Below are 24,952 nucleotides of genomic sequence, written 5' to 3'. Positions count from 1 at the left end.
AGATAATATAAATGAAATAATCAGATAATGAAATAAAATATGATATGATATTAAGATGGCTTGTTATAAATATATCGCAGCAATTGAATTACGTCCTGAAAATATTCATCAACTACACTAATTGCGTCCAATATAAATACATTATTTTCATTTCCATTTAAAACAGACTTAGGACTGTCAGTAGCAACATTAAATATTATATTGCTAATGGTAGGTTAAAAATATTGTTTTTCATCGTTTCATAATTATGTACCTACATCAAAAATATGGTTTTCGTCGTTAATTTGTTAAACTACAAAATAAAATAAAACAATTTAAATAGGTTATTGTATTATTACCTATTTTATTAAAATGTTATTATATTATTATTTATGGATTGGTAAAAATTTGATATATATAATACGAGATACATATAATTCATGTTGTACCTATAGTAATAATTATATTTCATGAGCAAAAATTAAATTAGTAGGATGACATTTGTGATACACTTATATATAATATGAATTCTAGAATTCATCATCTGCTTAATAATAAATTATTTAGATTCAATTGTTTAATCAATTTATTACAATCCAAACAAAATATTTTTTCACAAACAATCATTGATAACAATCAATGTACAGTTAAATTAGTTTTGTTTTTGATTATATGCACGTGCTTATTGATGATGCATCATTAGGTATATCATTACAACTTTATCATTTACGTGCTATTTTTCTAATATAACTGTATTATAGCATATTCTATATTTCTATAATTTCTAAATAGAATTTCACATAAGCATAGATTAAAAACTTTACTGCGTAGTGCGTAGTAAAATGCCAATATGGCAATATCAATCCAATTATTTACAATTTAAATATTATATTGTATTATATTAATATTCATATTATTATATACTTTTGCATATAGGTGTCTATTTTTTTTAATCAATACCTATACCTACTAGTTTAAAAAATAATGTAATTATAAAACGGAGTTGGTAGTATTGTCATTTCTAAATTAAAAGTTGTGTGCGTGCATTGTTTGGGCTTAAAATTAATTTTCAAATACATATTGTTAAATAATTATAATTGAAGAACTAGCTCTGCTGACTGCTGTATGCATGTATATACGACTATACGAGTAGTATGTAGGCTTCGAGCGTGGGTAGGTATACTTCGTCTGGTGTCATAGAGTAGGTCACAATAATCATGTATGTGTTAAAATATATGAATTCATCAATAAGTTATTATTGTTTATGAAATAACGATTCTCAGTAAAGGTCCATTCCCACTGCTCCGGGACGTGTCCGGGCCGGGTTCGTGCCGGAATCCGTCCGGGTGCAAGAAAACAATTATCTATTGAGTTTTAAATACGACCGTTCTCACTTACCCGGGACGGGTCCGGGCCGGGCGTCCGTGCCAGATCCGGGCCCGAAAATTATCGTTTGAGACGATTCTCTTTCCGGGTTCCCGGACGGGTTTGAACCTAAGTTCTTTGTATAAAGTTTGAAATTCACCTTCAGTTTCACGCTTTTTCCATACTGGGTGTACCCAATACTTACGATGTGCTTGATCTTCCTTTTCCTCGTCGGCATCGAGCAGTAGCGCTATTACAGCAAGTTCTTCAGTTGAAAAATCCATTTCTTTTGATTAAAAAGTTCAACAATAAAAAACTCAACAATACTTAATAAACTAGCACGTGGTCGTACTTTCGATGCCCGACTTCAACTGATGACAAAATATTTTATTAACACGGACGGGGCACTGAATAGTGTGAATACCTGACCGGGCCGACCCGGACGTGCGAAAATCAGGCACGGACCCGGCCCGGACACGTCCCGGAGCAGTGGGAATGGAAAAGGAGACAGGGTAAATAATAGTTATATTTATATTTTTAATGTTAGTATATTCTATTAATTCGATAGGTAGATTTAATCAAGATAATTGAGCATCGACGTAGAGTATAGAATTATAAGAATATGTTCATGATTCACCAGTTCACCTGTTCACCACCCATAATATAAATAATTATAAATTACCTTATCTTTTTTTTTTTTAATATGTATTGTGTACAACAATTATTAGATTATGACTTATATAAATACCTAATATACCTATAGTAGCTATACATATTACCTACTAAAAACTTTGAGTCTTTCATGATTAATAATTGTTGAATACCTAACAACAAAGTATCTAAAACCGTTATCATCTGGGGAAAAAACGTTGTTTTTGGTTTAAATATTTCATGATATTTTTATAAACATTCAAACATTTAAAAAATAATTTGTAGTATATAATTAAATGTTTGATATTTTGTGGAGTTGGAACCTTAGTCTAATCAATCAATGTCTAAATAAAATAGCATTAGGTATTATAAAACTATAAGACTTATCCAATAAATAGATTATAGTAAATTTTAAATATTAGATAGTACTTAAAACTTAAGTAAGTACATACTATTTATCTGTAGTAGGGTTAAGCTACTGATGCATTCATTGCTTCAACTTATAAGGAATTTAATTTTGTTGGTGTGTCTACCATTAATTTTTGGGTAAAATAAAAATATATGATTCAATCTTCAATTTCGAATAATTTAATATAATAAAGGAGTAAGGACTGGTGGCCAAAAAAAAAAAAAATACTGAAAAACTTGAATATTTACGAATACCTACTACAATTTTCAACAAAATATAAATACAATTTTTTTTATTGGAATTATTATCATAAATACATAACCCCAGATATTTGAAATTTTCAGTAAATATTTATGTTAACGATATCATGATATGATATAATTTTCAAAATATTTTTGCTATTTTTGAGCTATTTAAATAGAAATTTGGATTCATAGAAATTTTTAGTTTTAAAATGGTTTACAGGGTTTCTCTTAAGTTTTCTTATGCAATACCTAGATAATAATCAATTTTTTTTATAATGGTTTAAAATTCAAATTTACCCTAATTATCTATTAAAGATGTAAAAACATTTTTGTTATTTTGTTTTTTAATCAAAAATCATTAATCGTACTAGCTTCTATACAGATTGTATTTTTGAAAATATTTTGATTATTATCAAGTTTCTTATTCCACAAACCTTTAATATAATTCACATATAAATATTCTTCACTGTGTTATACTATATATTATGTTGTTATTTAATTAAATTAACAGCAATATTTGATAAAAAAATGTATTTAATAATTTTAGCAAAATTGAAATAAAAATAAATTACTTTTGATACTGTGTATTAATATAAATATAATATAAATATTTTTAGAACCAGAAATATAAATCCAGTAACCGTGTCTCCGCTCAGACTTGTTTTTCGATATAGTCTATCAGTAAAAATACTAAATTCAAATTTAAAATATTCATAAAACTGATCTAATTAATGACGAGATGTATTTAAATCTACTATACATATATTACCTATGAGTATATGATAGTGACTTCTATGGTATTTGTTTTTTAATCTATTGTTCTACAGTAGTTATAAAAAGTATTGAGGAATTTAATAGTAGTTTATGTTTTGTATATTTGTATACTATATATTTCCATTATATATTATAAAATATAAATAATAAATACTGCGATTATATAAATGTATGTTTTTAATATATATATGCGAGTAAAATAGTAAAATATGTAATGTTTATCTGTGGAATTTCGTGTATAAAATGACTAATGTAAAATACATTACTTCATTTTATGATTTAATCAAACCTTACCTACATAATATAGTAGTGTAGTTCGTAGGTAGTAAACTGTATATTATGGAGTTTTAAAACAATGATTTAATCATAACTCATAGTTGTAATTGTTATAAAGATATAAAACTATAAGCCTACCTGACACTTGCATGTTCTTGTCTAAACACTAAATAATATTTATAGCTGGTGAATCATCGTGAATTTTCTTTTTTTTCAGTGCTATAGATTATAGAAAGAGCAATAGTAAATGTACTCAATTATACAATATATACGAGCAGTATGATAAAATTAATAAAATAATAATTAATAAGCCATATGTTTGTTAACTATATTTGATTGATGTAAAACATTTTCTGGAAATTGATTATTATCTTATTGAAATATATTTAACAAAATTATACAGATATTTTTGTATTTTAAAATAAAAATTAATAATATTATAGGTGACTAGAAGATGTCAAAAAATTCATATAATACTCACTCAAAAATGATTCATGTAAAATAAAATATAATCTTATTGTCATTGAGTATCGTTAAAAGACTGTTAAGAGGACACTACAGGTGCCTGTGTTGTTTCCGTCTTACAAATGTAAAACATTATTTGCTTTATAGCAAAAGCTGTTTTGTGCGTAATAAAACCACTCAGGCTGTAGACTGTAGTGATAGTTAAGTCTCCAAATTGATATATAATATAGTTAAAAACATTATCTGTAAAATATCGTTTTTATTTTTTTAATATCACTTATAGTACTTATACGAAAAAATTTCTTATTGTTTCAAAATCCATTATTTTTGATCTTTAATAACTTTTTTTTTTTAGTTACAATATCTAAAAATAAAAACGATAATTCACAACCAAAGTTCTCCTTTTTATGTGGTGAAAATTTTGTTTCTTAGTTATTATTGTAGCCTATTCACTATTTTTTTTTTTATCATGACTTAAAGACTAAAGTACCTGCTATTAATGAGATATCTAGTAGGTACTTTTATATTAGTACTTAATGACAAAGTATAAATAATACATACCCACTATACAATAGTTTATATATTTTTATACAGGAAAAACTCGAATAATTAGTTCCTCTATTTTTTTTATGTATGAGTATTAAGAACATACGTAATATATATAATTTATTTTGAAAATTATTTAGAAATTAAAATGTATTTATTTATCATTTAGTATAAAGTTATCGCATGATAATGTAAGAATAAGATTTTCTAAATTATATATTATGTTATTAGTTTTGAGGACATTAGACATACTATTTAATTAAATTAACTAAACAAGCTTAGTATATAAAAAACAAAAATTAAAAAACTATCATATAAATTATTATTATACCTAGTTAATTAATGCCACCAAAATCTGATGCATAGGTAGATATACTTGTTAATTAGGAATTATATTTTAAATAATATGATGCGTACATATTATAGGTACTAACAAAGATTGAAGAACCAGATAAATAAATAATGTATTTTTTTATTCGACTCTCAACAAAAGTATATGTTTAATCATTTATAAATACATATTAATATGGGTTATACTAACAATAATTTATTTTGAACTTGAAAATGTTTTTTATAAACTATGGGAGTATGAAATAGGTAATTTAAATTCAAAAACAAAATATTCAATATAGGAAAAATCGAAAAAAAATTAATTTTATAACTTGTATATTTATTTTTTTGATTGAATTCAAATTAAAAAAATTGAATTAAATATTTATTTTTAATAAATCTGATTTGTAGTCTAATATTTACAATTTTAAATTAATTTATTGTGCAATAAAAATTATTCTTGATATTTGTATAAACATATGCAGTATTCGAATATTTTCGAATTTCCGATTATTGACTGATGTTATATCAAATATTGTCCACATGTTCTGGAATGCATAGTTAATTCAATTGGCTGATTATGCTTATAAATTTTAATATAGAAATTTAAATAAAATTAAGTGTAAGACTGTAAGAACAATTATTATTAATACTTTAATAACACTTTTTCTATTACCCTAACTATAAAATCTCTTTATGATTGAAATTTTTAGAAATATCTATTATTTATATTATTATATTCTATATATATTTTTATAAAGAACTACAAATATTTCATGTTTTGATAAAAAAGTTAAAAATATATTTTTTTATTTAATTATTTTCAAAAAAATTGAAGATAGCCATTTTGTAGAGTTCATTTTTCTGAAAATATTGACGTTTCAACATTTTAATTTTATTTTTCTCCTAATCTTTAATGTTTTTTCAAACATTGCGAAAACGTTCGCCGTCCGTACGAGCACGCGGGCCACATGTTTGATACAATGATACCATTATCTTATTATTAATTCACAGTTTTTTTCGAAACTAGAAAAAATATTAAAATAAGGAGATTAATGAAATTAAAATGTTGAAACGTCAATATTTTCAGAAAAATCTCGTGTGTAAAAGTTTAAACTCTACAAAAATCATTCGAGGTTTGATTAAACTATTTAGGTTTTATTAAAATTTTACTAATATTACAATTTAAATATAGGTAATAATATAATATTATCTAGGACTAATTATCATAGGCTGACAAATCATCTCTGTTCAGAATCGTTTTTCGTATATATAATGATACTTGACATTGCATTCAAATTTAACACATCCATTATAGTGACCTACTCCCCATCTCTACTATACAGCAGAGCTGCAGAGCGATACCCACTTGCCCACCCTTTTTTAAAATACATTACTGACTGTACCCTATCTATTCCCAAATAGTGATTATATTATATAATATAATATATAATATTTAATATTTATATATATTATATATTATTTAAAGGTACTTAGTCGTATTTATTTATACAGTGGTTCTCGTTAATTTGCTTTATTACTGTTAACGTATTAAACCGTATGTTATGACATTTTTTTCAAAATGTATCAAAATATTTTAAGTTATAACTATGAAATTTGTAATAAAATACGGAAATATTGTTACGGTTTGGCTAATTCGGAGCCTCAGTGATCGACTCTTCTGACCCCAACCCTTTCAAGAGATTTATTGTGCCACTGGGGCTACGCATTACAGTATAATAGACTAATAGCAATAACAGCATATAATACCTAATAGAATTATTAAAATAAAATACAGCAGCAATGTAGTAGGTATATAGTTAATTAGCCAAGTAAAAATGATAGATGCATACGTCCACGCGCATCCGTTATTGTATATAAGAACGTTTTGTCACGTAAATTTAGGTTTACGTATCACCCATAATAATATATTTATGTTTTAGTATACTGCAATATACTATATATAATAGTTAAATAGAGTATAGGTCATAGGATTAAACCGCATTGTGTTTGTGTGTCATACTACATTACTACTATAGCAGTCAGGGGCGTATTTAGAAATGTCTTAAGGGGGGGGGGGCAGAAACAAAAAGTTCAAATTTGCGTACATGGAACATAGAATTGTAAAATTTCTCATATAATAAAAATTAGTATAAAATACGGTGAATGGGGGAGGCACGGGCCCCATGTGCCCCTCCCTTAAATATGCCCCTGATAGCAGTCGTTGCAGTGACGTATTTCACACGACAGGATGCTCGAAGAGTTAAAAGATTATTATATTTTGTTTCTTATCTATGATATATGGCCTGTATGGGTATTGCCGGTATTGGATACCAACAGATAATCTTATAAAAAAGAATAATTCAATAATCCACCATATTTGTCACAGGCTCACAGCACTTATTGCTAAATACTTATGCATATAGTAGATTAATAGATTATGCTATTATTGGATATTTTATAGCATTATTTTTCATATTAGCTTTTTGTAATTTTAACCTAAATTATAAGTCTTATATTATAAGTTTACACTTTACAAACCTTAGTTTTTGTTTTATGAATTTTGAGTATAGTTTATTGTAATTATATCAATCAAAAAAGATCTATCTTTTTAATTTACAGATAGTACATTTCTCAACACCCATTACCTAATTGTCCGGCATCTATTGCGGTTTTTTGGCTATTCAGTTGTACATAGGTACATATATCGATTTATAATATTTGTAGTCATAGTTATAGTTGTTAAGTACTTATAAGTCGACTGTGCATTCTGCATATAATTATAATATAATATGAGCTTGAAGAGTGATACGCGTATTACACCATCTGACCATCGTATCATATTATTATACCAATACCAATCATTTCCGGTTTCGTGAAATGAGTTCGTGTGGCGCTCGTGTCAGATGCGGTTTTTATTTTCGTACCAAGTTATTATTATTATTAATATCAATTAAATCGATGGGCGACGTCGCGCCGCCGGGAAGCTACCGATGCCGTCACCACTGCCTTTAGCGGAGGGAGATCGACGCGGCGGTCGTCGTGAACAGCTGATCATACGCACGCGCCTCAGCCGCCGCTCGTGCGACGGCGGGCAGTTAGTCGTCGTCGTGCCGTATTGACGTTTGTGTTTGTGAGCTCGGCTCGGTCGAAAACGCGATTGTTCATTATTCTCATTAGACTGTAATAATAATAATTTTTTAATAATGTTTTAATATTTATTTACCGTTTATTTATGTTTTAATTGTGGGGTGCTACATAATATTTTTATTCACTTGAACTGTTTATATATTTTATTTTATTGCATACAGTTGCATTTGTTTTTTTATCGGCGTTTTTAAATTATTCGATTTTTACTTATTGAAATATCAACGACAACTGTTCGTTACACAACACCTATATCAACGCGTTTCGGCGTCGACGGGAATTGGTTATTTGCGTAAACATAAGTATTTACATATTATCATACGACGACAACAACGACTGGCGGTTATGTGCGACCGGCTATGAGTTCGCCAAAGTCGTCGGACAGGAAATCAGGTAGGAAACAGTCGTTTTCGCACCAACGATCCTCCAACGAGGACATCTATCAGCAGGACGAATACGACACTCCGGTAAGCGAAATTGATTTTTGATGTTTTAATATTATTACCAGTTTCTTATATTAATATATTACCGTACATAACACATACTATAGTGTAATAAGTCGAGTTAGTAGCTATAATATGGTTTATGCAAGAGTTATAAGTGTGCGATGATTTGTCGACGCGCGTGCAAACTGCAAAATATAGTCTCTGTTTATAGTGTTTATACATTGCACTCGCGACGGTCGATAATCGTGACATGCCACAAAGTTGTCTATATTTAGGTGTAGATAAGCCGTTGATAACTTATCAATTATTGTCATATTACGTTCAATATGAATTGTTGCATTTGGGCCACAGCTGACGGTTTCGATTCTTACCGAAATAATATTTTAATAACTAGAGTTTAGACTTTCAGAGTTGACATAATAATAATATATTTTAATATTATCAACTATTTAGTATTGACTATTGAAGGTATACCTAGGCAGATGTTCGAAAACGTGAACATTATTATGCCATGTTTATTAATGCACTGTAACCTACGTTAAAACTTTATACTTAATAGGTACATATTATGTTATTCGAGTATTGAGAAAACGACAATAGACATCGTTTTACTAACATAGCTTTCCACCTGAATACATAATTTAAATATATCATAAATACATGTTAAATAAGGTTTTGCATGTTTTCCATTGTAAATAGAGATTTTTGTCGAACGTGTTAGGAAATTGTTAGTTTTAAAACAATAATAAGGATAATAAGAAAAGTGTATTAATTAATTAAGCTGAAAATGTAAGATAAAATATCAGAGCTATTAAAAACTTTTATTGAACTTATATAGTAGTATGGAGTTTGATGATTTAAATTTAGAGAGTACCTAATAAAATGCATAAACTATGCTACGATTAACAATATAAATATGTAAATTGTTTATAATACACATTCAATTTCAATTTTTTATGTTGGTTCTTTTAAATTCTCTAATTGAAAAGAATAATTATTAGTACATTTAATAGTTTAGTAAACAAAAAAATAGTTTTAATCAAGGGTTAAGCCTTTATGCTTCCTAGTCATAATTTATTGTGTAAATTAAAAATTATGCAATTTGTATTGCTTTATAGTTTTATTATTTATGTCGTAATAAAAAAGTTGCACATCGGTTGGTAAAACTATAAATTTATCTTTAGGTTCAAAATATATTGAAGATTTGTGTATATTAAGTTTTTTTATTTTTGATATGATAAAATTTTAGATTTAGAAAGTATCATGTTATAATCATATTATACAGCATTTTTTTAAATGGTTTTCAAGGTTTGAACGTGTTTTTTTTAATAAGGAATTAACAAAAAAATCATCTAATCAATTATAATATACTTTACTAGATTTTTGTTATATTTTCCTGGTATAAGTACTTCTTACATGAAATGTAATACATTAATTTTTTCTGTAAGGGTCTTGGTAAATTTGATGATACTTAAAGTATCATACTTTAAAACAAATCAGATTTGATACACATCATAAATGTCATAAATGTATATAATTATTGTAATTCCTGTGTAGTATAGGTATAATAATAATTGGTACCTATAACTTATATGGCTATTCAAAATATTTAATAAGTTTGGTAGTATTTAGAATTTTGATATTGGTATCCGGTATTTTTTTACCACTGGTATCTATGGTATTATCAATAATATGGTATTTTCAATCTTTTTAATTCAGAAAAATTAATATTTTTTAATACTGTGGCGGAAGGAGTTTTTAAAAAAATAAAAAGTACATCGAATAAAAAAGTTTCTAGTTGTACTAGTTAATATCTATTGAATATAACCTTTAAATTGAGGACAGACATATATATTTATATTGTATATGTTATTACGGTAATTACCAAATCACGGTATACCGGTATTTTTTAAATACTGAAAATACCGGATAGCCTTAACTACTATCTGTATACCAAAAATAAAGTTATATTTGTAATTGAACTTATAAAGTTATAAACTTATCGCAATGTTATCAGACGCTTAAAATAATTTTAAAACTCGTCATTGTCTTAACATTGATTAATATGATATTTTTTTTTATAATTATCAATATTACAAAATCATATTATATCCTAAATCATAATACATTAACTAAAAACAATAAAAACACTACATTAAATTTATTAAATGTAGAATTATAAATATATCATTACATACATTTTTTATTTTTCATGCTGAAATAAGGCTTTATTTTGTTGTGGTAGACTAAATATAGTGCTGCACTGCTGCTTCATGTAGTCATGTAGAGTTTTAGTTTAATAAAAGGGTGGTCTTAGGTCATTTTACATTTAATATGCACCCTGTGTATGACTCATTGACATGGTTTACTATAGACACCAATACAAACATCACAGACATTAGTTTTTACGCCAATGAAAATATTGTATAATATTTACGTGTAACTCAAATCATACAAACTTATACATAGGTTATAACCCATACAAGTAAGATATCGGAATATTCGGAATACAAAAACGACATTATAGTATCTATAATAAAATGTAATATTTTCTATTTACTGTAGCATTCGTGATTAATTAAGTTTGCTTTAATAGCTTATATAGTTATATAAATATTATTAATTTACAATTTAATATTGTAAAAACTTTTATATGTACAATAATACATTTTATATTTATATACATTATATTTTATCAGTACTATCAATAAATAGTAAAACTTATTTTTCAAACATTTTAATAAGAAATTAATCAATTTTTTATCTTAAGTAGTTTTATTTTAGTATTATAGATATTGAATTCCTAGTTTTAGATGAGTAATTATTATGGGAACAAAGATTTACTAAACAAATATACTCAAAAGTTAAATTAACATTAATTTTCATCTTTAATTTTGAAATACTGATATTTAATTATTTTTGTAGTATTTATTTATTGTGTTAATGTAAATAAAAATCTAATTAAAGTATTTTCTAAACATAAGCTGTAAAATATAGTTATTGTATGCATGAAAATGGTTGCGTTAGGCATATTATAATGAGTAGTTTAATTTCCAATTGTTACCATAGTGCATGTAATGACGTTCAGCAGACGTGAGTTCATTAAAAACAAAAATTGCAAAATAAATATTTTTTTCACCGTAACCATGTTAGCCAAACTATTAAGCATTGTCTTACTTTTTTTTTTTTTTTTGATAATCAGATTCTATTTTTTAACTCGTTTTTTTTTAGTTAATCTTTTATTAGTATATTTTAATTTTTAATGGTTAATCAATTTGAGGTTATAATTGCATAATATATATATATAAATGTATTATTATCTATGACATTTAACATTATTCAAATTGTCATTTCTGTAGTTTAAAATAATACTTTCAAGGTTATCGTAGATCCAAAGTTTTACGAGTTTTAATTTAACTTTCATTCATTTCTGAATTAATTTGATTGCTATATAAAATATTTAATAAAAATGTATGTGGAATTATTGATCATTTAATACTGCCATGCAGATATGAAATAATTGTATGAATGTGTTAAACCTTGATGGACATCATGACGTATAAAATATAAGTAATAAATACAAATATTTTTTTTATGATAAAATATTAAAACTTTTAATTAAAGTGTCTATTTGAAATTCTTAAATCTTAATAAGAAATAATTACAATTATTATAGGTACCTATAAGTTTATATTTTTTTTAATATTATATTATAAATTCTATCTGGAAGTTAACTAAATCTCGAATTGTATGTACGCATTGTATTTATTGAAAATATAACTATAAAAAATATAAAAACTTAAAAAGGTTAGCATATAATATGAAAATGAAGAAAAATGTAATATTCAGAAGTTTAGACGATAGGCGTTCGTCATATTCGAATGTTTTATTGGATTTTTCTTACAATTTATCTATAGCTAATATAAGTAAAAAATTAACATATATACTTTTTTATAATAAGTTATAAGTAGGGACTTGAATAATTTTCAATTTTAAAATTTAAAATTCATTTAACTCGTTTTAACATAATTAAAAAAAAAAACTCCTATAAATAAACTGAAGTCTGTAATAAAAATAATCCGGTACGTAGATTTGATATGTTATTACGCGCGTATCAGACAATGACACTTCGGACATACGGGTACTCTTGATGTATACAAGAAAATATATTATGCAAATTGTACAAAATTTGTTGTTTATACCATAAATATTATTATTATGTATTTCTTTTTATAAATGTGGAAACTGGAAACAATTAAAGCCACAAAAAGGATGATACAATGTTTAAATCTATAATGCTATATAATTATAAGTTATAACTTATCCAATAAACTCGAAAGCATTAAAATACTTGATTTTTCAAAAATAAAATTAGATTTTTGTGATGATACCTACATTTATTATTTGATATTGAATAAATATTATCATATTTTTTTTGCGTAATTTATTTTTAATTTAATCAGCCATGTGTTCATATACTAGGCATTTATTCTCACAATTTATAATTTCCATAGAGTTAAACAATAATAAATTATGTACCTACCTATCTACGTAAATCGAGGAATGTAACAAAATAGTATGTTCTCCACAGTCTTCTAACAAAAACACCCAAGTAACTAGAACTATAAAAGGCTATAAGCCCAATTTTAATGTATACATGAGGAAAATTACTATTCTCCTATTTACAGCCAATGTTTTACTTTCTATAAACTATAAAGGTATAAAATACATGTTTTTTACAAAAACCAAGAAGTAATAACTATTTTATATTATGAAACATCGGTGTACTATTTATACCTATTATATCTATTATTTAAATTTGTATTCAGGGTATAGATATCGGTTTATTAATTATTATTATGAGTAATTTTTAAGACGTAACATACATATTATATTGTGTCATATATATTTAATATTTATATTATTATTAGGATTCTGGGTGATTCTTAACTTAAAAAATTTGGAAATACTTGTTTTTACATAAAGTGAACTTTTAAGTTATTACTATACCACATATTTTTAATTAAAATTATATATTTTTTATATTATTATCATTACCTGAATTATTACCTATATAGAGCTATAACATTTTTAATTTTTTGAATGACAACATAATATATTGTAATTATTATATTCCGAAGAAGATTTTTTTTTTTTTTTAGAATTCAAAGCATAAAAATGCTGTGTAATGCATTGGTGTCCCGTGACAGCCCACTCCACTATATCCACTCATTATTCATCAATAAATAGTTTTCTACATTATAAATTATAATTAATTAACTATGCATCCGAATTTTAATTTTAGATTCTAAGCGGAGCTGATATCGCAGTCTGACAAAAGAAAGTGTTTTTACAATGATAGGTACATGTTTTATGTTTGTGTTTATGTACACTTTTTGTAATAGAAAAAAATGATGCGAGGGTAGTATAATCTGTTAGCAAATTGGATTTAGTTTGTATTTTAGGAGGTCAAAAGTATTTCTCAGTACTTTTTGAAATAATCGGACATTTTAGATTTCAATTAAGACAGAAAAAATACAAACATTTAAAATATTATTATTATAAAATTATATAGTGACCTTGGTTACTAAGAAGGTAGACCGTCTTTGCTCATTGTGTACAATGATTTATCATTGAATTCAAATTTAATACATTCATTATAATGACTTACTCAATGACGAGATACACTCACATCTAACGTAGGTACAACAGACCGGTTACCCATTTCATGGGTTTATTTTTATCAAAATTCTCAAAAAAATATTTTGTTTCTAAACTGTTTTAATTATTGAATTTTTTCTGCTAAAAGAATCATTTTGTTTAATACCAATAAGTAACAAATAAATATAAGATTTAAGATTTAAAATCGTTTTTTTTTATTAAGTTCTTGTACACTATTTAATTTTGGAATTATTTAAAAATTGTTAAATCCCTACTGATAATATAACAACATAATTTGATTTACTAGTCCAATCCCAATTCCCAAATACTGAAATATATGGAAAATTCAAAATAGTAAACATTAAATCTTATTTTGTTTATAATCAATTCATAAAGAGGGTGTTAGGGTGTATAGCTGAAAGATTCTATGAATACATTATGTATTTTATTATTTTTTTATGTAATTATATTTTACGTAATTTCAAGTAAATCCTAACAATGAATTTTTGGTCTATAGACTAAAATTATATAAACTAATGTGCATGTATATTAGGCAGTTAATTTATGAAATATTAATCACTAAGTCTATGTATAATAATAATTATATTGTATTATATAGTAAGCTATGTATAAGCACTATCATATTTATTACTTGTTCCTATCAGCCAACCCTCGCTCTTTTCCAGTCTGTGTAATTTATTAATATATCAAAACTCTAGATATGTGTACATCTATGGATCTATATAATACAACATAATTATACTATGAAATTATGGCCATTGATGTGACATATATATTATTCTCTATCTTAAACTATATCAAGTTAAATACTTAAATCTAGTTAAACTATAGGTCTACAGTTAATGTTGTATAATTAAATGCCATAACATAAAAATAGAGAGCTACTGAGTACTGAGAAACCTTGATTTGTTAATTTTCGGTTCTATTTGTGGGAAAATTAAGTTATAGTTCTTTTAGTCAATTGGCAAAATGACACACCCATATGTATTTATTTATATTTTGTATGTGCTTTCACTTACTTACAATCGTCTCTAACATACAATTGACGAAGCAATTAACAATATGCCAAGGACTTGATGGATTTTGGTCATTGCAGTTTTACTGGATTGTTTTCTTAAATCTTATAATGCTAAATGTTGCGTAATTGATGGTTTATTATTTTTTTCACGTCGAGCACTTTTTACATATATTTGGCGTAGTAATTTTAAATCTAAATAACTTTTTGTTGACGAGAAAATTGGAAACTATGTAAATAAAAATTTAAATACATATTATAATAGTACAATTAATATAAGTTAAAATATAAATAGGTAGGTACATTTTTTATTTGGTTCAAATAAAAATAAAAGCTGTACAATTATTGTTGTTAACCACGGACAATGACTCATAGTGTTTATAGTACCTAATTATTATCTTTATGATGAAAAATTAATGCTGTAATAGGTTTTTTTATTAATTGTTTAATACTTAATGATGTATGTTACCTATGGAATATCTATACCAATGGCATCAATTACAGTTAATATATGAATAACAAATAGAATATGTATATATATATATATATATATGTATACATAATATAGCTACAAGCTAATTTTAAATTTAACAACTATAGTACATTTTAGATTTTAAGAGAAGATAGATAAGTTATGATATTGTATTGGTTTTACTATTCAATGATGTGTTTATTTAATTTTTTTTTTAAATGTTGGTCATTACGTTTTGGAGCGAAAATTTTCTTTAATAGTCTAAAAATTGTATAGTGGTTTCTAGTAACTAATTTGATTTAACTGGTTATTTGGGAGATATAAAGTAGTAAAATCTAAATATTGTTCTCAATTGTTGGAAAAAAGCTAACAAAAAAAAAAAAAAAAACATTGTAAAACGGGATTATTTACACAATACAACAAATTACCTTGAAATTTTCAATATAGTATTTTTTAGACACAATAAAATTTTCAAAACACTGGCTGTTTTTGAACTATATAGTTTAGAAAGCTGACATTTTTGATTTTATTTGTTTTGTTTCGATCTATTTTGATACAATTTTTGGTTCTAGATTAAAAAGCTTAACAATATATAATATGAAGTTCTTTATAAGATGTTTTCGTATGAAGTTAATAATATCAAAAATATAGTGACAATTTTTTTTATAAATATTTCATTCAAATTTTTACGAAAATTGATACTTAAACAAAAAATAATGATTTTGTTACCTATTTTGTTAAAATGTCCGGTTATATTAACTTTAAGGGATTTCCATCATAACATTTTCAAAATATGAGTTTTTAGCTATTTACACCTTCGGTATATTGACTTATATTATATTATATTATATTCTTGATAAATATTATTCGAGATATTATTATTATCTATTAAATTAATAAAACTCAAATAATGTATAAAGATAATAAAACATCGATTAACCATCTATTTGTATCTCCTTCGATCATAATCTTCATTACTTATTTCGTATATTATAATTTATCAATTAATTAAAATTGAACACATTCGTTATTATGTCCTGTTCAATGACAATGTACACTCGAAATCTACCATGCAGCAGGTGTGAGATTATTATACTGGTTTTAATATGTGTGGAAAATATATTTCCGTGAATTAAAGTATAAGTACCTATAATACTAGCTATTACTACTTAAGAAATTATCTCACGTTAGTCTATTATAATTAACTAAAACATTGCATGAGAAGCTGCGTTACCTCATATAATCATATAGTATTATCTTAAAATAGGTCAATTAAAGTTTTACTAATTTATTTATTGTTGGTAATTATTTTTCTAAACTTTTGAAATATTAAAAATAATTCAACATATCTACCTAGTATTCCTCAGTACAAGAAACTTTTTACAATCAAAGATACGAGTATAATAATATATATATTTTATAGTAAGCCACCAAAATTTTTTCGGAAAATAAATGATTTTCAGAATAAAAAATTGTCTCATTGTAGGAACTTAGACATAAGTAGTAAAGCTATTTAATATTTACATAATATTATTATGTAATTATATTTAAATTATAAAAAAGGTGGTATTATATTATATTGTATATTGTTGCATACTATTAAGCAGGCAGGTCAACGCAGTACAGCTTTTTAGTGTTTTATTCAGGATTAACAGTTGATATTATATTTGTGGATGTAAGTCCTTTAATTAGATGATTTTTATATGATTTTGAATTTCAAATTGTATTTGTTTGTAATATGCTTTAGCTACATTATGACTAAAGAGATTGCGAGATTATCATGATCATTATGTGTGTGAAGTGTTTTGATACTTTCCAAATTGATTTGATAAAGATTTCATATACTGATGTATTAGTAGTTTGGTTGTTAATTTTGCATGATTTGAGTTGGCTTACATAAATGTAAACACAAGGTAAGACGTTAGTCGATAGTAATACCTAAGTAATGGATACATTGCTTAGTTAGAAAAATAAGTTAAGGTACTAAGAAATACGTGACGGTAAATATTTTTTTTGATGAAGAGTGAAGATAGAGTGTTTATCATTTATGGATTATGATTCATTTATTTACATATCCCATTTCTTGAGGATGAGATATTCTAAAATTAGTACTAGGAATCAGTGTCGAGGTCGTTGCTATTAGGCTATATCGTAATTATCGGCAAAGTCACCAAAAAGTGTAGTAGGTACTGTAAATACCTAGTCAAGTATATAGAGTGAATTGATCAGATATGAAGACAATAAAAGAGGAGCAGAGCCTGACGATCGCATCATGAAATTATAAAATATAAATATATTTATTATTTATCTAAGTACTTACAGTGAATTAAAAAACAGTTTTTTTTACATATTTTAATAATTTTAACTAAGAAACGAATTTATATTTGTTGTTTCAAAATAACAACTCTAAAATATTCAATAGCTTGTTTAATTATTTTAGTGCTTTGTATGACAGTAAATAATATAATTATTACTATAGTATCCATATAACATTTAATATTTAAAGTTATTTTATATTTCTATTATTGTTATTTATTATATTACTTTAAATTATAAATTATAATGAATAATAGTTTATTTTACAATAATAATAATTAATGAAAATAGATCATTTTCATTGTTAACATTGGAATAAAATAAATAATAATAGCAATGTACAACTTAACCTTTAGAAACCATAATTAAATAATTAATAGGTGCGCTTTTATCTACTATTATTATATATAATAAGTGGATCAATTATACAACATAATTATAACATATGAATTCAAGGAATTATATTCTTAATTTTAAAATAGAAATGTTATATAGATAGTATGTATTTTCACACAATGCATTAAAATAATTATGACTCAACTACTGAATCTTAATTTTTTTTTCAATTTTGTCTTGATTAAATAAAACGAATTGAATATACTGAAAATAGTTATCTTCGTATTTATTATGACTGCAGAATTAAAATTATTATTAATTATTAGAGCCATGTGTTCAAAACAATAAAAACTTTAATTATTTTTGAAATAGTTTACCCTTCTATGTTGTTGTAATAATTTTTTAATATTTGTTTTAATACATTCTAACTTCTTAGTTTTAATAATCGATCAAATATAATATCTTTACCAAGCAAATTTAATCTAGTCTTTAGAAAAAGTGGACAGCTATATTTGATTTCATTGTGGCGATTATTGTTATATTAAATTAAGTATTTTTCTATAATCTATATGATTTTTTTCGATGAATTATTTTTGTTGAAGGATAATTTTACAGACTGAATAGTATTTATAAAGTATAATTTTTTAATAAATGACCTAGATTTTTGCTAATAATAATTGTACCTTAACAACTGTTACCGGTATTTTTCCCGGAGAGAAAATTTCCTGAATAATAAAAATGTTTGAAATTTAAACATTATTTTATATAATATAAGATTATTTATATATTTACGATTTTGACAATTCATCCGAAGAACTTCTTCCTATACTGGAATATTTAGAGAAAAATTATGGCTTTGGCGTGACTATAGATTTGAAAGAAGAATAATGGTTCCTCTTGCATGGTTTCCATCAGACATTTGGGAATCAATTTCTAAACAACTCTTATGTGCTTATTTCACAACAATATATTCATTAAATAAAAAATACAACTATAAAATAATATATTTAAAATTTTAATTTTAATATTTAAAATATGGACCAAATTGTAATATAATAGTAATACGTAGTATCTATAAAATTAATTAAATGTTTTACTACACTGAAATAAAATAATTATTTTACAAAGTTTATCTGTACTTTACATAGTAAAAAAATAATTTAAATTCTTATAAGTTTATACGAATTTAATATATTAAATATGTTATCAAAAAATCTACCTTTTATGCATAAAAAACCAGCACTATCCGATTCCTTGTATACTTAGGTCTAAAAATATATATCTTATATGTTTTGGACGTTACAAATTCTTTTAAAATTTTTAAAAATATCATTTGAGTTTGTTTACTGAAAAAAACAAAAATATATAAATATTAACACGTTGTTTGTATAAAATACATATTTAAATTTTTTATTACTGCTATAGTTTTAGTACTGTAAATTAAGTATAGTTATTATATTTTAAATTATGTAATTTTAAAAATGTGTATATACTTACTTTCCTTGTAGTTTTAAAACTTCACATACGTAAATATATAAATATATAAGCAAATTTATAGGCCTTTTTCGAATTTGTTCATTGGGATCCATTATCTTCTAAATAAATAAATAAAATAAACTTATCTGATTGATTTACAAAAAACTACAATGTAAACGAAGGGTGAAAATTTAAAGTATACTTAAAATAACAATAAAAATGGTTGGATTACGCAAGAAGCATCCAACAATGAAATGCACTTTTTGTGGGTAGTGACACAAATATTTGTAAAATTATACATAAAATTATCTTTTGTGTAGTTTTAATAAATAATAATTTTTTTTAACTAAAAAATATTATTCAGGAAATATACCATATAGCAAAAAGTTGTTCAGAAATTTTGATTCGAGAAAAAAGGTCAGACGTTACAGTCTTACAATTTGATTTGATTTAAATTAATATTTTATTTTTCATTATAAAAAAAAAAATAATAGCCGTAATTTTTAAATCATATAGAAGATCGCAAAATCTATTTCCAAATATTCTGACACAAGGTTTTTTGAATATCGCATATATTAGCTTTATAATAATTCGTCTATATTGTTTGATAAGTGTTAGCTCAATTCATTGATTGATAATTAAAAATTAAATTATAGTAATACCTATAATTATTGTATAATAATTTCAATGTTATTAACATCCGACAAATTAACTTTTACTAAACATAAAACATTAGTAAAAAGTATTTTTTATCAATTTTTTACATAGAATATATTTGACATCACCTATTCGGAGTTGACTAAAAATGAAAGACACCGTGAACATGATCATTATATTGACGTGTGGTCTATAACTATAACTATCGGCTTAAAGCCATAAATTACCTTGTAGTGAATAATAATAAATTATGAATACATATTACACTCTTTATTTAAAGACTGAGATGAACATTTGTGAAGCTTATTTTTTTAGTAACATTTTAGCCTTCAATTTTGTTTACATATACGTAGTACCTACTATTATAGTAAATGTTTAAAATGTAGTGGAAATATGCGATTTGGTTAAGGTCACAATAAATGTGTATTCATTACTTTTATGTGCTCGGATTATTGTGAAAGAAACATTATAATGTGTAATACTATACTATTATATATATATATATATACAGAATATATATATATATATATATACACACACACAGAATATATATATAATATTTTTTTTTATCTAATATGAAACTATGCATATCAGTTAAATAATACTAAAATATTTTTACAAATAGAAAATATGTTTGGGTTTTTTATTTCATTTAATTGCAACGTAAAATTGAGTGTACTATTTGATTACTATATTTTTAATGTATTTTATATATTTTACACTCTACTATAATTTTGATCATGAATAGGTATTATAATAGTATTATTTTAACCTTCTAGTGTTGGTAAAACCATATATTATAACATTATTTCTATTTAGAAATTGATGATAATATACAGACATGCAGTCAGTACATCACAAACATTTAGAGCTCGAATATAAATGTTCTTAATTACATTATTTTAAAGTTACTACAGTACTATAGTAATAGATTTTTTTTTATTTAGGTATAATTTATTTAAATATCTAGAATTAAAAATAATTGATATTATATTTACAACGTTCCTAATATGGATATTATTTTGAAATATTATTATTATCATGTTTATTTCAATAATATTTTGCATAGAGGTACTAATAATTTTTAAACATTCGTTAAAATATTGTCGATAATAATAATAATCTTATATATTATATATTATCTTTATGATGCTATACTTAATTTATATTATATTATTATTAATTATTATTATTGTTGACAGTCATTGCCTATTGGTTTGGGTTATCACTGTAATATGTTGTATCAGTGTTTATAAAGCAAAGCTCAGATTTAAATTTTTTTCGAGTAATATTTGTACTGGGTTCAATACAGCCAATCAAAAAACGGTTTGATTTGGTAAAATAGCAGTACCGCCAATACCAATAACAATAAAAATACCTATGTTTTATAATCGCTGCGTATCGGTACCACGGAAACGGTTTGTTAAACACCGCAGCTGTGCCGTTATCACAGGGTATTTTTGCATAATAATATGCAGGCGTAATTATAAACCTCGTAGAAATTGAAATTTAACACTTTCTCTTCCGCGGTGGCTGACCGTGGCGAGTGTGACACTGCCTTCTATATTTACACACATATATAGTACTTACAATAAAAAAACAACAATACGAATATGACAATAATATATGATATACATTATACGTAGTATAAATGGCGTAGCTAGGGGTTGTTTTGGGTGTTTAAGACCTCCCTCTCCCATCAATCGTATTTGTGCAAAAAATATATTGTCTACCTATATGATTCAGATTTTTACAAAATATGTTGTCAAATAGTTCTATTTTTATTTTTTTAGTTTAATGTTAATGATGAAGATTGAGGACTACAATAGAAAGGCCTCAATTTTATATTTAAATTTTAAGTATAAGATTAAAATGCTTCCTTAAAAAATCCGGACTATTGCGTCCACGCGTATACTGCAATACTTCAGTATTATAAATAATCATGTTTATTATTTAATAAAATTAATGACTTATCTTGTTAAAATGATACATTTTCGGACCGGAATACCGGGTTGAGTGTATTACCGTATAATAATAACGATACGATTTCCGCAACTTGCGGGGACGTTTAAATTTAGACTACGTTATTATATTGGCGCCACACCAAAATACGCCGTGGAACTGTTAAGCATTCGTAATAATAATCTCGATCCCGTCATCATAAATTGATATAATATGGAATTATTATAAATTATAACGATCGATAATCTATAACGTATTAAACAATTATTTCGGTCTATCATCTTTTTACTCGCTTAATTTATAATATATGTGTATATACAATATTATTAAGGTATATTACACGAGCATACGTGATGAATGATAAAAAAATCTTATTACGCGTTGTCACCTGCTGCATATTGGCCCCATTGCTGTAGCTTATATCGTAATAATAATAATAATCATGTGCAGAGTTGCGGTTACGATATATTGTACATTTATTTTCAATATATATAGTTATTACTCATTAGTTATTAGTAGGTACTGCTTGGAATCCGGGATGGTGTTGAAAGATTGTAGTGGGTATGCGTTTTGTTTCCGGTGATAGTTTTTACTAAACCACAAAATCACGCATAAATGCATAATACACAGGACCTATTATAGCATCCCTTTGGCTAAAATAATATACAATTATGTAGAATTTAGTGAAATGTAATTGTCTACAACTACAATCGCCTCTCAAGACGTCTAAAACAAATAAACTTATACTAACTTACACAGTACACCTACTATAATCAGTTTGTTCAAATGGTTTTAAATATTTTCCTTTTTTTTTTTATACACATTTTAAACCATTCAGGCGTATAACCTGCATGTGCAAGTAAATAATATACGAGGCACGTCCAGAAAGTAAGAGTACTCGATTTTTCTTTTTTCTTTTTTTCGCGTTATATATTTTATTGACCGCAAGGGTTAACGTATTATTTATTTATATAAATATTGTCCAAATTTATTTCATAAATTATAATACAATTATGTATTCTTTCAAAATATAAAATCGAATTAAATTTTTTGAAGTAAAAATTCTTTAATAACCTAATCTACTTCAATGAAGTTAACCCATTTAGTATTAATATAAATTGTATTAACTTAACTTATCAAATTATTAAAATAGCTTATAATTGTATGATGTTATGAGTAATTTGTAATTACAGCATATAGTTGAAAAAGGGTAATCTAAATGCGGAGAACCATTTAAAATATCCTCTTCCTCCCGTAGAAACGTTCATGTGTTATTAGTTTCGTATATTATATCTTACATACGTATCATACCTACGTAGATGTACTTGAGTTTGATTTATTAACTAAATTGACAAGTTTTAGGATAAACTTTTGTAAAATAATGTTTGGTACTATCATTTAGTCTAAGTATTTTTTAATTTCATTAAGTTTCATTATACGTTATATTATTATCTCTGCTGCAATAGTATTATTGCTGGTATATGAATGAATAATATTTATTTTGCTAACCTTATTCAAAACGATTTATTATAATACTGTATAATTAGCTGTATATCAATGTATTTATTTACAACAAGAGGCATGATATTTGCTAAGTATTTATGTCATTATATTATGTTTTTGTTTTATTAAATCTATAATGTTTATTGAAAAGATGAACTTTATACCCACAACCCATATTAAATTATGCAATATATTTCGATTAAATGTTAAAGTATTGTATTTTTTTTCAAGTTAATTTATTGATAATTTATTTGTATGCAATCTATAATAAAGTATGTTATATATAGCATACAAGATATATATGAGTTGTATAAACTCATTTTACTGTAAAAAAATGAACGAACATAAAATATGGCACAATATGTAGGATATATTATATCGGGTATTCGGGTAGATATTTTGATTGACTGGTAAATCAGCGTTGGTGTACTTCACTTTGTGGACTATTTCCACTGAGATGAACCTCTGTCTGCCACGAATTAAACACAGTATATTTTCGAACGTAGTTCAAACTATTCTCTAAAATTTACTGATATCTTTAAGTACAATCTCTGAAATTTTTATCAAAATTTGTCAACTAGTTTTTAAGTATATAAGTAACCATAACATATATCAGGGGTCACCAACTGGCGGACCACAGTTACTTTTTTTACGGACCCTTATCCGCGGAGTAAATTTTAAAATTTTTATAATATAAATAAATACTAATTATAAGTGTGTCATATAAAATTTATAATACGAAAAAAAATTAAATTAATCTGTATTGAACAAATGCATAAATAAATCAATATAAATACTAATTAAAAAATAACGTGTGTAAATTATTAATACTGTTAGGGGACCGCGACCAGTATGGTAAGTTTCAAAACGGACTTCTATATAAATTAGTTGGTGATCCCT

The 24,952-nt window shown here is 25.0% G+C and overlaps 1 protein-coding gene across 2 annotated transcripts in view; it reads left to right on the top strand.

Annotated features, from left to right (window-relative positions):
* Positions 1–8,131: 8,131 nt before the first annotated feature.
* The window catches only part of LOC132924321 (Na(+)/H(+) exchange regulatory cofactor-like protein nrfl-1), a 37,367-nt gene continuing 20,546 nt past the window's right edge, over positions 8,132–24,952 (top strand). For both annotated transcript variants that reach the window (XM_060988558.1, XM_060988553.1), the window contains exon 1: positions 8,132–8,654. In XM_060988558.1, coding sequence (XP_060844541.1) covers positions 8,547–8,654 — 108 coding nt within the window. In that variant the 5' untranslated portion in view covers positions 8,132–8,546. The remainder of the gene's footprint in view (positions 8,655–24,952) is intronic.

Source organism: Rhopalosiphum padi, chromosome 1, assembly GCF_020882245.1.
Source record: "Rhopalosiphum padi isolate XX-2018 chromosome 1, ASM2088224v1, whole genome shotgun sequence".
NCBI classification, from domain to species: domain Eukaryota; kingdom Metazoa; phylum Arthropoda; class Insecta; order Hemiptera; family Aphididae; genus Rhopalosiphum; species Rhopalosiphum padi.
The sequence above is the reverse complement of the archived record's forward strand: the minus strand, read 5'-3'. Positions and strand labels throughout refer to the sequence as shown.